At 33.0% G+C, this 15,584-nt stretch overlaps 2 protein-coding genes across 2 annotated transcripts; one reads left to right on the top strand and one right to left on the bottom strand.

Moving 5' to 3' along the window:
* Nucleotides 1-528: 528 nt before the first annotated feature.
* LOC146941303 (S-adenosyl-L-methionine-dependent methyltransferases superfamily protein) lies at nucleotides 529-6,021 on the bottom strand. Its single transcript, XM_085755063.1, has 10 exons — nucleotides 5,805-6,021; nucleotides 5,631-5,728; nucleotides 5,459-5,530; nucleotides 4,714-4,823; nucleotides 3,074-3,196; nucleotides 2,885-2,977; nucleotides 2,505-2,573; nucleotides 2,280-2,368; nucleotides 2,069-2,166; nucleotides 529-1,001 (listed from the first exon to the last, which is right to left on the bottom strand). The coding sequence occupies exons 1-10, from the start codon at nucleotides 6,007-6,009 to the stop codon at nucleotides 870-872; spliced, it is 1,089 nt and encodes a 362-aa protein (XP_085611189.1). The 5' UTR covers nucleotides 6,010-6,021; the 3' UTR covers nucleotides 529-869.
* Nucleotides 6,022-8,352: 2,331 nt separating this feature from the next.
* Nucleotides 8,353-13,132, top strand: LOC146941302 (3-oxoacyl-acyl-carrier synthase-like protein (Protein of unknown function DUF455)). Its single transcript, XM_085755062.1, has 4 exons — nucleotides 8,353-8,577; nucleotides 8,665-8,784; nucleotides 10,894-11,124; nucleotides 12,625-13,132. Exons 1-4 carry the CDS (start codon nucleotides 8,395-8,397, stop codon nucleotides 12,985-12,987), a joined length of 897 nt encoding a protein of 298 aa, XP_085611188.1. The 5' UTR covers nucleotides 8,353-8,394; the 3' UTR covers nucleotides 12,988-13,132.
* The last annotated feature ends 2,452 nt before the right edge of the window (nucleotides 13,133-15,584 follow it).

Genomic DNA, 15,584 nt, shown 5'->3' with positions numbered 1-15,584 from the left:
TTGGCAAATATGGGCCATTGGGTTACTTCTTCTGATTGAGTTTTAGTTGAGGTTATTCCTCCTCCTTTAAGCATTATCTTAGCTAATGATACAAGGGGCACCACTTTGCCTTGTTTGATACAATTAAAGGTACTTAAATTTTGATAGGTTTTTTTACATCTAACTTCGTTCACGTTTTCTCTCCCTTTTGGAGTTTTTTTGTTTTAATTTTTGTCTCTCAGCTGTTGGATTACACCAGAGAGATAGCTGATGATACACAGGCAGGAGGTGATCTCCTTCTCTTTCATGTTGTACCACTCAGAGGCAATGGCACCATCTCCTTCTCCTTCCAGTTCCACTCGACTTCTTCACACCAAAGTTAATTGAGACCCTACATTTCCATGAAACATGAGAAAGAGATTTTGGTAGTGAATTGATGATGTATGAGCATTGTCCTTCTCAAGATAGTTTACCCAGGGGTTATGAGCCAGGAATTTATAAGCTGATAACGCTGGTGATGCTACCCAGCACGCAATGGCTTACGCCCTCTTTATTCAAAATAACGATAATAAATAATATGTTAAATAGTAAAAATAGGATAACCTAACCTCTCAATAATGAGTATTTACTTCGTTTTGATTCTACTGTTTGGGACACTGGGGTGGGGGAGACAAGATCCAAAGAAAACCATGCGACTAAAATATGGCAAAATAGGATAACCTAACCTCTCAATATTGACTACATCTACATGTCAGATAAAACACCTAACCTTACAAAAACAAAGGGAAAAAGTACGAGCCTAACTTCCTCTTTTTGGGATGCAAGTAAAATATTAACAGCATTAAGCCAATGAAAATAGCTAAACCTATATCTTCATTTGAACAGCCATATCAAAGTGCTTCTGGGAATCGTAGTTCTGCTGGGCCAGGGCCCAATATCCCTTTCTGCTCGCTTATCATGCCCAGCCCAATAGAAGAATCCGCTACATGCCCATTTATTTCTTCATCCCACCAACTTATTCCCTGTCAAAAATGTATCATGCAAATGCAGGTCAGTACCATCCACAAAATTAAAATGGTTTAGATGCAAAATGATTTAGTTTTTAACTTGTAAAACGATTGAAAAAGATAATTCTGCAAAGCAAAACCCATGAGGTAGAAGCATTTGCACAAAATTAGTACAGTATAATAATTCTATAAAGTCACAGTTAGGCAAATCAAAAGCAATTTCAGAATTATCAGCCTTAAAGAAACAAGCTCATTAGTTGATTTCTTTTCCTTGAAGGAAGTTAGTTACATGAAAAAGGGAGGAACCTAAAGTTAACCACTTTACTTTTTCACTACAATTTAATTTTGATGTAAGTTTCTCAAAATTTATCACTCTGGGTTCAGGCTTTTTCACCTTTATTCTCTTGAATGACTCGTCGATATATTGGAAGGTTTACTAGTTAATTTACAATTGAACAATATAGAGTGTCACCCACCATGTGAATAACCAAGGTTTTATTTGATTTTCTTCATAATTTCTTATTTTATTTAGAATTGAACTTTTCATTACTTTTTCATTCTTTGAATTGGTGTTTCTTGCTGGTACGCCACAATTGCATGCATATGAGACTCAAAGAAAAGCAAGCATGACAACATGAAAGTTCTTACAGATGCACAATAAGAGGACAGTAGAATGTGAGGGACAAACTGTGGAACCAACACAAAATGGTCAGTATTTGCCAAAAGCAAGATTTTTTTTCCTTATGTTCAGTGTAAGGAAGAACCATACCACATTTGAAATATATATTTTGAGCATGTTGGACAGCTCTTTTCATTAACAAGTCATGTTCAATTGGATTGAGATGTCCAGACATAAGTTTTCAAAACTAAATCTTTTAGTGCATGTGCATGGTGGTCGGCGCTGTGTTTTAAAATAATGTTAAAAAGCATGTCATATGACTCGTTAAGTGAAATAATAGAAAAGAAATAGGCACCTGACACATTCTAAGAAAATAAAACCAAAACTGATCAAAATATAAATATAAATTCTTATTAAAGTAGTATACATCGAGGTAAAATAGCTCGTAATAATCATTAATTACCTCATCGAGATTATAACTAGCCTCTTGCAATATTGGAGTTGTAATTGGGGGTGCGATTTCTGGGTCAGGCTTTTGAAATATAAATGTTGTATAGAGACCTGCGTTGGAGTGGAAAACCCGATATATGAGTATTCTCATAAACAATAGCTGGAAGTGAACTTAAGAAACATACAAGAAATAACATGATAAAAAGAAACAACTAATGCATTACCAAGCACGTCATATGATCGAGGAGGAAGTCTACCCCTAGTATCCAAAAGGTTTGGAGCATAGTTTGTAAGCAAGCCTGTTAATTGTGCTCTTACAGCAACAATCAAGGAAAGTAAATTCAATAAGTCTTGCAATTTGCAAACTCCAAACTTGTTAATAATGCAATTGTATAATTGAAAGATTTAGCATAGAAGGATCGGTCGCCTCAAGAGTAGGTGACACTGACCTGTTGTCATCATAAAATTCGGTCAAATTTTGGATCTCCACATACTCAAGACCAGCTTCCCTGGCCAGCCTGTGTTTTATGAAACAACATACACATTAGAGTGAGATCTATTGTACAAATCATGATTGAAGATATGAACCTAAAAGGTACAAGCAGACACCCATTCCTTCGGAGTTTAAATTTTACTATCCATATCTAATAAAGTCGATTTCAGCATGTTTGGAATTTCATCATGAGTGAAATCTAAGCAAAATCAAACATTGTCATCTTAAATCAGATTTGGTTGGTACAAACCAGCAGAGTGGAATTTACACAGTGCATTGGCACAAACCAGCAGAACTCTCGGTTATCAATCTCGAGTTTTTAAATAAGAAGGATACCTTATTAAACTTGGAAAATGAACCAGACAATGGGTTTCAGCTGAGACATCATTAGCAAATTTCAGCTGATACTTCTTTCCAAATAATGGAAACCTGCAAAGGTTAAGGAGAATCAAATGAATAACAATGAACTGTAACTGAAAGCAAACTATATGCAACACGCAATTAATACATTATGGAGATGTGTACTTTTCTTCTTCAACTTCAAAAGTAATCGTGTAATTCTCTGTCCGTATGCAGTTGGGAACAATGTTTGGCTTCATACTGCTGCTTCTGTTGTGATAGGATTCAACATTCTTCTGATACTTGGCCCTACACGATGCCAATGTTAACACAACCAGTATATTTGTGTATAAGATCTCATGCAGACTTTAAATGAATTCTAGGAGAGTAAATACCCAATTTGACCTCTGAAATTGTAAGACTGTATCAAACCCTAGGATTCCAATTTTGGAATATGTTAATGTATTGGGTATTTACAATAAAAGAAACTATTAAAAAAGATCTAGAGATTAATGAGTTGGATAGGGATGTGCTATATGATAGAACATTATGATGTCGCTTGATCCATGTGACCAACCCCGCTCAGTCCTACAATTTCATGAACCAAATTAGGTGTTTACTTGATTTTTGGAAAGAACAATAATGAAAAAAGTAATAGGGCTCAACTGCAAAAGTGATGTGATGGATGAAAATGGCTAGAAAAAATTACAAATAGAAGAACAAGGAAAATTGTTTAAACACGAGAAGATCATTCTTTCTCTAGTTTTGTACTTCATTTTACGTCGATTTCGTCTGAAAACACTGGACAGAAATAGATCTCAATATTATCATAAGAGCAGGCCAGAACTCAAATAAATAGATCATCCTGACAAAAAAGGAAAGGAGTATGTACACCTTTTTTTTTTACCAAAAAGTATGAACACCTTAAATACAGCCACTAGCATAAAAATCTGAGGGTATGTTTGGATGGAGGGTATTGGAGGGGAGGATTTTTTATAAGTCAATATTTTGGCATACATTTGAGATTTAAAAAAAAAAAAGAATAATATGATAGACAACCAAATAACATTTCAATCACACTTAATTTATTTTTAGAAACATGTCATAACTTCTTTAATTTAGAAAATAAAAGTAAATCCTGCCCTCCAAAATCTTCCATCCAACATATCGTAAATTTAAGCTGAAGATCAATCCGGAGATCAAGTTTGACGCTACTTGAACAATATGGTAATAACAGTGTAAAACAAGACTGATAAGTGTGAAATTTATGTCATGGTTGGAAGAAGGCAAAAACATAGCTCAAAGGTGACACTAGAAAAGAACTAGTAGAAATTTCACTATGAAAATTAGGTATTCTAATACAGTATCCACCCAAACCCCAATGGAAAATTGAGCCCTACAAAGTAAACACAAGGATTTTATACAATTTCATATCAAGCTTGAGAGATAAAACTGAATAAGTGGGACAATGTACTTGCACGTCTATTAGATTCCCTAGGCGCTGTTTCTCTTGAGAATAATGGAAATGTTTTTGCTTGCAGTAACGATAAAAATACAGAAGAATGCAAGAAAATCCAAATTTTCTATCTTTAAGCAAAACTACACAATGTCATGGAAGTAGTTCATTCAAAATGAAATATATACGTATAACGACACTTTTATTCCATGCAAGTCGTGTCAAATGGGTAAACTCTCCACGAAATCGACAAAAATTTATTTGGACACATATGTCACGAATTTCCTTCCACCAAAAAAATAAAATAAAACAGAGCGTGCAACTAAAAACAAGGGAATAATAATAGGCCTTTGACAATGAAGTCCCGTACCATATAGTAGATGAGTCAGGAGTAATACCGAGAAAATATCCCCCTGGCTTCAGTAGAGATGACACGTTTTGAAGAAGTCTCCGTGCTTTCTCTTCGGTTTCAAAACACAACTGCATTAGAGATGTTAATCAGAAAAGAGCAGTAAGCAAATCAGAGGGGACAGATTAAGAGAGGGAAAAGCTGACCGAAGTGATAATGACAGTAAGCAAAAACTATAATTTACCAAAAGGACTGGAGAGACTGCCTATCTTTGCATTTACTCTATCCTCTTTTTTAAAGGAGATTTATCATAGAGTAAAAACAAGAAGTTAGAAAATAGGATTAAATGCACTTTTGCGCTATGCCATTTGAGCGAATTCTTATTTACCCCCTGAAAAAATAGATTCCAACCTTTGTAATTTAAAGATTCTTTGTTTTTAGTCCTTCATGAAATTTGACTGTACAAAATAGATGATATGACAGCGGCTAAACTAGAATTTGCCAAAATGGCAGGTTGTTAAAGTACCTTTAAGCTCGAAATATGATGCCATGAAGGTCTAAAAGAGAAGAATGTTTAAATTACATGGTTGGAATCTAAAAAAAAAAATGATAGGGTGAAAACTGGAATTGAGTCAAATTGCAGGGGTTAAAATGCATTTAACCCCAGAAAATAAGATACCCTGAATTAGGAGGTAGACAGTAACCAGCAATGTTAATAGGTGAAAGTAAAAGATGGTTAAAAAAAAAAAAAAAGAATAGAAAGTACCTGCAAATGCTGCAAACAGCAGACAAAATCAACTGTATTGGTCTTGTCTTCCAAACGCATTTCTATATTTTCCTGTAAAAAATGAAGTTAAGGAAGAAGTTTAATTTATAAAAACCCTAATAAGTTAAGTTAAAAGAGTTGGAAATAGCAAAGGAAGAAAGGGAAAACTAACAGTGGAAGGGTCAAGGTGAAAGAAATGGGTAGTGCAAGATTTGTTGTTGTTGTCCCCCAGTGATTGTCGAATTTGTTCAATCGCAGAAGAAGAAAAATCTGCGGAAATGAAGCAATAATAATTAATGAAGTAGGAGATAAGAAATGAAGAAGAAGAAGAAGAATGTATACATACCGATACCAATGTAGTTGGCAATTTGGGAGTCGAGCCATTTATGAGCATCAGAGGCTTCTCCACAGTACAACTCGCAGACGGTGGCATATGGGTGAGCGAATATCTTTATCAAAGCCATTTTCGCAAAATCATAAAGACGTTGATGGTTTGACATTGACGACGACGAAGACGACTCGCTCTTCCCTAATTGACTACTGCTACTCATCGTTTCCTCAGTGCGTCTAATAAAACTAATCTAGGCTTTTTATACGGGAGAAGAGGTGAAGAGAATAAATGGTATTTTTTTTTTTTTTCCTGTAGAAAACTAACAGAAAATGTATTTACCAGACAAGGCTGTTACTCCAGTTGCTTCCTGCTAGGTTTCAATGGAGGAGGATTCCAACAAAATCATAATTTATTTCTTACATAATTTAAATTAATAATCATACTTTTCTAATTTGTAAGGACCAATTTTTAAAAATTCATTATTGGTTTTGTTTATTTATTGGTATTTTTATTTGTTAATTTAATCAATTTTTAATAATAATTCTTTTAACCCGCCATATTTGCATCTACCCCAACTCATTCTTTAGATAAGGATTTTAACTTATCGTATCTTGTTGTATCATCAAACACTGAATTGATACAAAGTATAATACAAATATTATTTATATCATTTTATAGCTTATAACACTTAAGTTTTGTTAGAAATTTGAAATTTATGATCTTCTTTAATACTCTATAACTCAATTTAGGTCTCTGAAAAAACAAAGTAGATGAGAAATTATCCTAAACATGACCATATTTTTCGAGAAATTTGTGTTTAATATACATTCCTATCATCCATTGACTTTGTCAACACAACTTTTGTTTGAAAGCAAAGGTAACATAACTCTAGAAGTCTTTCCAGCCATATGCATGTGTTTTGATAAAGTGGGAAGTGATTATGGTTTGGTTTAAGTGAAATTGAGTAACATATATTTCTACTATGTTTAGAGAAATAACATCTGGTCGATATGGTAGTGTATAACTTTTTAATTACTTGGATTTTATTGAGGAAGAAGGAAGTTAAATCATCCATACTTTCCGACACGATCAATTCAATACTTTTAATTTGTTAAAATTCATTACTAGATTAACAAACCCATATTAGGAATAGCAATGGTTATCCACAGACACAAAAATTATGATATTCATGTCTATCGCGTTGGTTAAATATGATATTTGTGCATATTGCATAACTCTGTGGATAAACTACAAACTTTTACAGAAATCCATGATATGTATTCTTTTAAACAGATTTCTTCATGTCTCCACGAACTTTACAAAAATCCATGGACGTTGTTGACCAAATTTTAGCACTCCCAACCCCTTCTGATTTTGATGGTCCATATACTATACTGAGGGGAGGAACAAACACCCATCAGTTTACTATCCAAAGTGCATATAATTTGCAGCAAGAAACCTATTTGGTTGTGGAAGGTGATTTGAATACCTTACGGAGCCGGAAGGGTCCCCATCGTATCCAAACCTTTATTTGGTTGGTCGCTCATTGAGGATCCTTGCCAATTGTCGTCGCAGCAAATGGGAGGTTGGTATTTCCCCTACTTATATACATCAGTTGGATGCAACCTCCAATTAGTTAGGTTAAGTTCAATTACGATGTTATTGGAATGGATATGGTACTCTTGCACGGTGTGCTGGCAGATGGATCAAAGGCCCCTTCATGAAGATCGGAAAGTGTGATGCTTTTCATGTCGAAATGTGAGACACATACCTAGGTTTGGACATTGAGTGGAGGGAGAACGCCACTCATCTTATAGTGAAGAGCGACTCAAATATTTTTATCGATATGATTACTGAAAATTGCAATTTTAGTGAGACGACTTCTACTTTGGTTAGCCATATTTGAAAGCTTTTGAGTTTGAGTTGGATAGTCAAAATTATTCATACGTGATGTGAAGGAAACAAAAATGGATACTGACTTGCTAATTTTCATCATTTCGATGAATTTTCTAGATTCTCGTATTTTGGAGACTTTCCCTAGTGAACGTATTTTATTTGATAACATTCATGAGGCTTGCATGCCTATGGCATTCGTTTAATTTCTTAGTTTTCTCTTCTCTTTAGATTTTGTTCTCTTTTGCACTCAGTTTTTTTTTTATGTAATATTTTTTTTCCCTCTTTTAAAGATGCAACAAAACATTAACACAATATCAATAATATACATTTCAATTTTTTTTAAACTAAACCAGTCTACCAAAACAAGTACACTAATCAATATAAAATATTGAGAGAAACACACTCCTACTCAAGACGGTCATACCAATTCACATCAAGTGGATTTAAATTTAGAGTCTTGCTAACAGGACACTTGTTAATAATTCAATAATAAAAATAATTGATAAGTTTTATGTAAAAAAAAAAGTTACTTTTTAAAGTTTCAATAGATTGAATGCATCCTTTTCAAGATAAAGTTTATTTTTTAAAGTTTAAACTTCTTAACAAATGTTTTGAGTGCATTTCTTAATATTTTCCATAAATTTAATACATTTCACTTATTTGGACGTAGGAGCTGGATAGAGAAATTTTCATTTTTCAACATATCGAGATGGGAGCTCACGAAGAAACCTTGGTGGAAGCAGCGCTCCGAGTTTTGAACACCGCCGACCCATTCGAGAAGGCGCGACTCGGCGACTCAGTCGCTTCACGGTGGCTCGATGGCACCATCGCTGAACCATACAACCCTTCTATCGACCTTCACATCCCCGATCGCCCCGCAAGGCTCTCCAGCGTCTCTGCACTTTCTTTCCAATAATACTCTTCTTGTGTTCGATGAAATTCCTCACTGACATAAATGGCTTATTTTGATGTCTTGCAGGTGAAGTTGGTGGCTCCGAGTCTCATGCCCAAGTTGGGTAAAGCAGGAAGCTTGCAAAGCAGGGTAAACATTGTGCACAGTCTTGCTCATATTGAGAGTTGGGCCATTGATCTTTCGTGGGTACTCTTTTTTTCATGCCCTGTGTATCTATACATGCTACTTTTTGCCTGTGAAATCTGAATAATGTGGTTCATATGTACATGTTTAATATTCAGTTTACGAGAAAGTGCAACTTAGTTGGTACCTGCTAGCTAGAACCCGAGATTCTCTGCAGTGTGCGAGTCTCTAACATCAAGGCACTTTGAAAAAACAGAAAAATATCTGGGTTATGACCGTTCCCACATTTATATTCTAACAGCCTCATATTAGTAGAGAGAGCAGGTGGATCCCACTATTAAAAACCAATAAATTTTATGGAATTCTTCTCTTTTTGTCTCTCTGTCTCCATATTGAAGGATTTTTTATTTTTTATTTTGAGAGTACCATGTATGTAAACTGCACATTTCAATGTGGAATTTTCATTTAAAATAAGTTTTGTTAAGGGCTATGTGCTACACAACAGCAATGGAGCTAGACAAATAGTTTAGTATTAAGAGCCTCGCGGCACATGCATTTGCATGTGGAAGGTGGGTTTTTTTAACCTCTAACAATCATGTGGGATGTATATGATGCGTACAATGCAATATGAAATATCATCACGTTGATATGAAGTACAAGAGAAAACACTTGAGAGAGTATTAGAGTAATAAGAAAGATTGGGGACTGCCAATTATAATAGTTCTTAACTTTTTCTTGGCATTCAACGGTTTTCACTCTGTTTTATCCTATGAACTAACGGACATGGATATCCCGAAACTGCTTAAGTATCGATGTTGTACATCTATCTGATACCAATATGCATAATGTGCTCTTAGATACACATCCAACAAGGTGTAGCCTCCATTTTTTAACAGAAAAATAATGATTAGTACATTTGAGATACAATTTGAAAGGATCCGGTTCCTCGAAAGTGAGCAACTCACTTTAGAGTGTAGAGTGAACAATATCAACCATTAATTAATTGCAGGTACATCATAACAAGTCATGAGTTTGTTACAATAACAACCCTTGATTTTCTCACTTTACACTTTACTCGCTTTAGAGGACCCTTGCCCAATTTAAAAAAAGCTTTCTATACAGCCTTGTTCTGTACCAAGTTGTGAGCAGAACTAGCGTGCACACCCCTTTATTAATTCTTTGATCTGGTGATACAAAAAATAGAGAGACATATGGTTGAGATATTAATGCAAATGTACATGTTCTATTTTGATCATGGTGGTGACCAACATCTTGAATCGAAAGAGTTTTCTCTTCCTGAATAGACTTGGGATTATGCTTTCTTGGATCATAAGAATTGTGACACTGGTAACTGGTTAAGGCAAAATACATCTGACATATTTAGAGGGACAATAATGTATTTTTTACATGGACAAGAGAAAGATAATGTCTATGTTTTTTCTGTTTGTTATGATCACAAATTCGCAAGTACCTTTTCGTAAGTCTTGATCTTCATCTAGATATGTAGTTATACTTCTCATATACTTATACATTAATTAAAGATATCAATGTCACTTTTCAAATATTATGTCATGTCGTAGTAGGCCATATCAATATCTTTAAATTTAAGAATTTCATGTATCCTCGCATCTGTGTATCATACGATCATCATATTAAATATATTTGTATACGGCCTTCGTGGGTTTTATCACTTTATGTGAGGTCTTCATCCTTCTTCTTCGTACAAAATAATGAAAAAGAAATTTGATCATTTCATGTTCCCATTTGCTTTTAGCTTATCTCTGTGACTAAGCTATGGGCTAAACATTTGATCATTTCATGTTCCCATTTGCTTTTAGCTTATCTCTGTGACTAAGCTATGGGCTAAACATAAATCTTCTTTGGTGGCAAAAACATGTGTTCGCCTCTTCTCTGTCTCTGCAAGGTTTTCTATAGTACCTATCTTCTAGTCTAAATCAAGTGTTTCAAAAAAGATTTCTGTAACCCAAGCCCCCTAAAATTTGAGTAAATTGCACTTTTAGTTTTAGATTGTTAAACTAAAATTTAGTTGGCTCTTTTAGCTGTGCATTTGTTATCGTTTGTTTGGAAAACATTTAGTTTTTTCATACAGTTGATGGGCTACTGGCCTGCTTTATTGGTAAAAGTATTCAGATGTATAATGAATTCTTGCAGGATATAATAGCTCGTTTTGGTAAGCAAGAGGCAATGCCTAGAGAATTCTTTACGGATTTTGTGAAGGTGGCACAGGATGAAGGGAGACACTTCACTCTTCTTGCTGCACGACTTGAGGAGCTAGGTTCTTATTATGGAGCATTACCGGCTCATGACGGTCTTTGGGATTCTGCCACCTCCACTTCCGAGGATTTACTATCACGATTAGCAGTTGAACATTGTGTCCATGAGGTATGTCTTACATTGGTCCTTTCTGCCATTGCCATTTTTGGTTGTTTATGGTTTTGCTTTATGTTTATGATGAATTTGATGCAATTAACCTCATTAGACAACTAGATCACTTTTTATTGAAAATGAAGATTGAATCAAGATGATTGCTTGTCAATGTATGATTTATGGTATTTTTTTGGGAGGTAAGGTGGGAGTGGAGTGCTTAAGCGATTTTTGGGGGAAAAAACCTCCAGAAGCTCTGATTTACTGAAAAGAAATCATTGTGCTGCATATAGTTTTCTTTTTGTGATACTTGAGCGAGACAAGAATTTGTCCTATCTCCTGGGGTCTTATAGTTTCTAGTATTGGTCAAGTCCTTTTCCTTTGGAGAACTGAAGAGAGTTAGGTTTTCAAACACAAGTTGCAGTTAAATGTTTTATCAGCAAATTTTGTTTTGGGGTAGCACCATATGGAGTTCTTTAATGTTTGTAGCTGGTGCAAAATATCAGAAATTTTGAATTAGGAACTCTTGTCTTCGGCAGGACTTAAAAGGGCTTTGTTGTTTTAATGTCATGTGTATTTTCTTCTTTACTCCCTTCCCCAATGATGTGATTAGGTGTTTTATCCTTTGGTTATGTATTTTTTTTCTCCTACACTGTTAGATAAAAATCAATGAAGAATTCATGAAACAATCAAGTGAAAATAAGGATGTTTCTCTCGTAAAATTTATTTTCTATGTTAGTTTAGTTTAAAAGAATATAAAGTATACTTTTTAGTGAAAAGCGTTTCACAGTTTCACATGTGGTTTGGTGCTAAGTTGGAAAGAAAAAGTATAACTATTGAATTAAAAGGGTAACCAGTGCTATAAAGCTCCAGCCATGACATGATCTGGGAGGAGTTGGCTTTATTGTGGATATTTTTTAAGCATTTTAGCCTTATATTTGCAAAAGGTTAATTTCACTACTCAAACCAATGATTTCCTAATCACATAAAAACAACTGCAGCTATTGCATCAAGGCTCTTCTTTGAGTGTAATTCAAAGCTGTCTACATGTTTATCAGTGTAAAAAAAGTTTATTACATGATTACCTTATTGCATGATTACATCATTTAACTGTTTTAACAAGTTTGACATTAACATGCTCAAACTCATCATTAACAAGTTTGACATTAACATGCTCAAACTCATCAATTGAGGTGGAAATACAATTTTGCATTATTGTATAAAAGAAGTTTTATATTGACGATATATCTAAATTAAAATCGATTTATTGTTTATTAGGTCAACAACTAAAATGGAGTAAACATTAACGGTTTCCCTTTTTCCGGCTAATATATTTCCATTTAATTTAGTATTATTGCCATTAGGCTTTAAATCTCTTAGGCTTGCTGCTATGCTGATTTCAGACTAAAATTATCTTAGAATGGGCTCGTTATTCCCTTTTCTTTCTCACACACGTAGTTACACAACATCAATTTGGTCTTAATCTAAACTGTACCCCTTGGTTGAGTGTCAAAACAGGCCAGAGGACTTGATGTGCTGCCTACAACAATCTCACGTTTCCGCAATGGTGGTGATGACACTACAGCAAATTTATTAGAAAGTGTAGTTTATCCAGAAGAAATTACACATTGTGCTGCTGGAGTCAAATGGTTCAGGTATCTATGCCAGAGGTCTAGAAATCCAACCTCAGATCAAGAAATTTGTGCAGTGGAGATTGGAACAACAACAGAGGGGGATGAAGTGATTTCAAAGTTTCATGCAGTAGTAAGGACATGTTTCAGAGGACCCTTAAAACCACCTTTTAATGAGGCTGCTAGAAAAGCTGCTGGATTTGGTCCCGAATGGTATGAACCTCTTGCTGTTAAAGTGCCCAATGCATAATAACAGTTTTAGGCCTTTTATATTTAAAATTCAATATATTGTTGTTTATTCCGTTTTTTTTTTTTTGAAGGAATTATTCCGTTTCTTTTTATAAATATGTTTCCGAATATTTGATGTTTTAATCGAGATTTAATGATTTTAGAGAGGTGTGGCCTAGGCTGCCTTTGAAAATTGGTGGGCAATTTACCCAAACCAATCAAAAACAGCCATGTCTCCTCCATTACAAAAATAATTTTTTTTTATTTTATTTAACAATTTTAGCATGTATTTTATTATTTGCATATTCACCCCATTTTAAATTAATGACATTTTACAATTTAAACCATCAAATTAATTAGATTTTCCTTTCAAATCCAATCACTCTCCAACCCCCCCTTTATTTTTTTTTTAAATCTGGGTTCATCCTTCATCATTGTTGTTCTTCAATTTATCTTCTTCAACCATTCAAAGAACAATGACATGCATTCATTCCAATTAAGAATGGCTTTACAAAAATCATTAAAAATAAAAAAATCACTCCTTGGAATCGAACCACAGCACGCACACACACTTGAACATATAGCTTAACCACTTGACCTATACTTATTTGATGAAATGAATTAGAAAGCAAAATATATGCTATTAGTGAGTAATATATTTTTTGTAACGTTTTATAATCCAAGTAGTAAAGAAAAAATTAATTTATATGTGTATAACTTTTTTTTTGAAGGAATATGTGTATATATATGAAATAATAATTATTTCTAAAATAAAAACAATATGAATTCATTCATTTTATTTTTTTATATTCTAAATATTATTCTTTTATATAAATTCTTATTATTTATCTAGATTTGATGAACTACAACAATGTTTTATTTGTGATCAACCGAATTATGATTTATTTTAAGTCCAACATTTCTTTTGAATCAGATGAACTATTTAGACGTATTAAATGAAAATTGTCAAGATAAATGTAATGTTTCTATTAAATATTTTTTCCTTTTATATGTAAAAAAATCTCTTAAATATTTGCATTGCGTTCGCTAAGGATTTTATTTGCTTATACATGTCGATGTAAATTTTTATGTATTTATATGAGAAAGTTAATATGACAAAATTTTGAAAACTAATAACTATTTTTAAAATATCAACGTTAATGTAGTGTTTTTATTAAATATTTTTTTATTTTATTTGCAAAACATTGTTAAATAATTGCACTTGCACTACACTCGTCAAAATTTTTTTGTGCTTATATTGCGGAAGCAAATTTTTATACACCGATATGAGAAAGTCAATGTGATAAAATTTTCAAAACTCATGATTATTTTCTTGTTGAGATAGTGCGTATTAAAAACAGTAAACTTGAATTCAATGAAATCATATCTTCTACCAAGACATTCACTGGGGAAGCAGGAACCCTTCTGATTTAGGAGCAGATGAAACTTTTTTTACTTCCAAAACAAGTAGCAAAAAATTGAATAATAGTTTCATATCTTTATTATTTTCACTAGCAGAAAGATGAGACACTACCCGACCTGTCTGTCCGCTCTTTTTGGATCATGGGTCATTGAAAGTTGAAAGTAATTTTGGAAGGAAAAAAAGTCAGCTCAAAAGAGCCAAAATATATTATTTTCTGGTCCATACTATTTGGTTCAGAAAAAATGGACAAATCTCAATGACCCAAATAATATGGACCAGAGATTTTATATTTTTTGTGAAATAAACTAAATAAAACAAATATGAATGATTCCATAATAATTCAAAAATAAAATAATTTTTTGTTTTTTGAGATTTTATGATTACAGTGATCGAGAGAACGTGAATCAGTGAAAAGAGAAACAAAAATTTGTTCTGGCAACTTGATTCCATAATCAATGATCCAAGAATAAATAGTTTATCTCACATATGTTAATAGGCCTCACATATGATAAGAGTTGCTATTTTACTCTTTAATTGCCCATTGAACATATTATATCTTAGTGTATCGATGATAATTTTCCTTTTACTATTCCTTAAGGTCTTAGATTCGATTCTCCATGATGCCAATTTGGATGGGCTATAATTTAGCTTCTTAAAAAAACCATTTATTATTGATTATATTTATAGTGACATATACTTGACATATCATGTATTTTGCACGATATATTTCATGTGGTAACCAAAAATAAAATAATGTGTTTGTTACACTTTTTTTAATATTTAAATTTAATTTTATCCGTAATCTTTTTTAAATGATAAGGAAAAAAATCGGACATATACAATTTATTATATTTTTTTAATATTGAATTTACTTTTTTTTAATATTTAAATTTACTCTCATCCGTTATATTTTTTGAATGATAAGGAAAAAATCAGACATATACAATTTGTTACATTTTGTTTCAATATTGAATTTACTCTTATCTATTTATTATATGTGCTATTTGTATTTAAAGTTGAGGGTAATTTTAGAAGTAGAATAAGCATACTCAAAATAGGTTATTTTCTTTATATGTAGTATAGAATAGAAGTATAGATATTTAGTCTCTTTTAATATTTTTGTTTAAATGTTTAAAATTAAAATATATATATATATACACACACACATACTATATTTTATACTACATATAAAGAAA

Source organism: Medicago sativa, chromosome 3 (assembly GCF_051527215.1).
Source record: "Medicago sativa cultivar Bolivia chromosome 3, Bolivia_mono, whole genome shotgun sequence".
In the NCBI taxonomy this organism is placed as follows: Eukaryota; Viridiplantae; Streptophyta; class Magnoliopsida; order Fabales; family Fabaceae; genus Medicago; species Medicago sativa.
The sequence above is the reverse complement of the archived record's forward strand: the minus strand, read 5'-3'. Positions and strand labels throughout refer to the sequence as shown.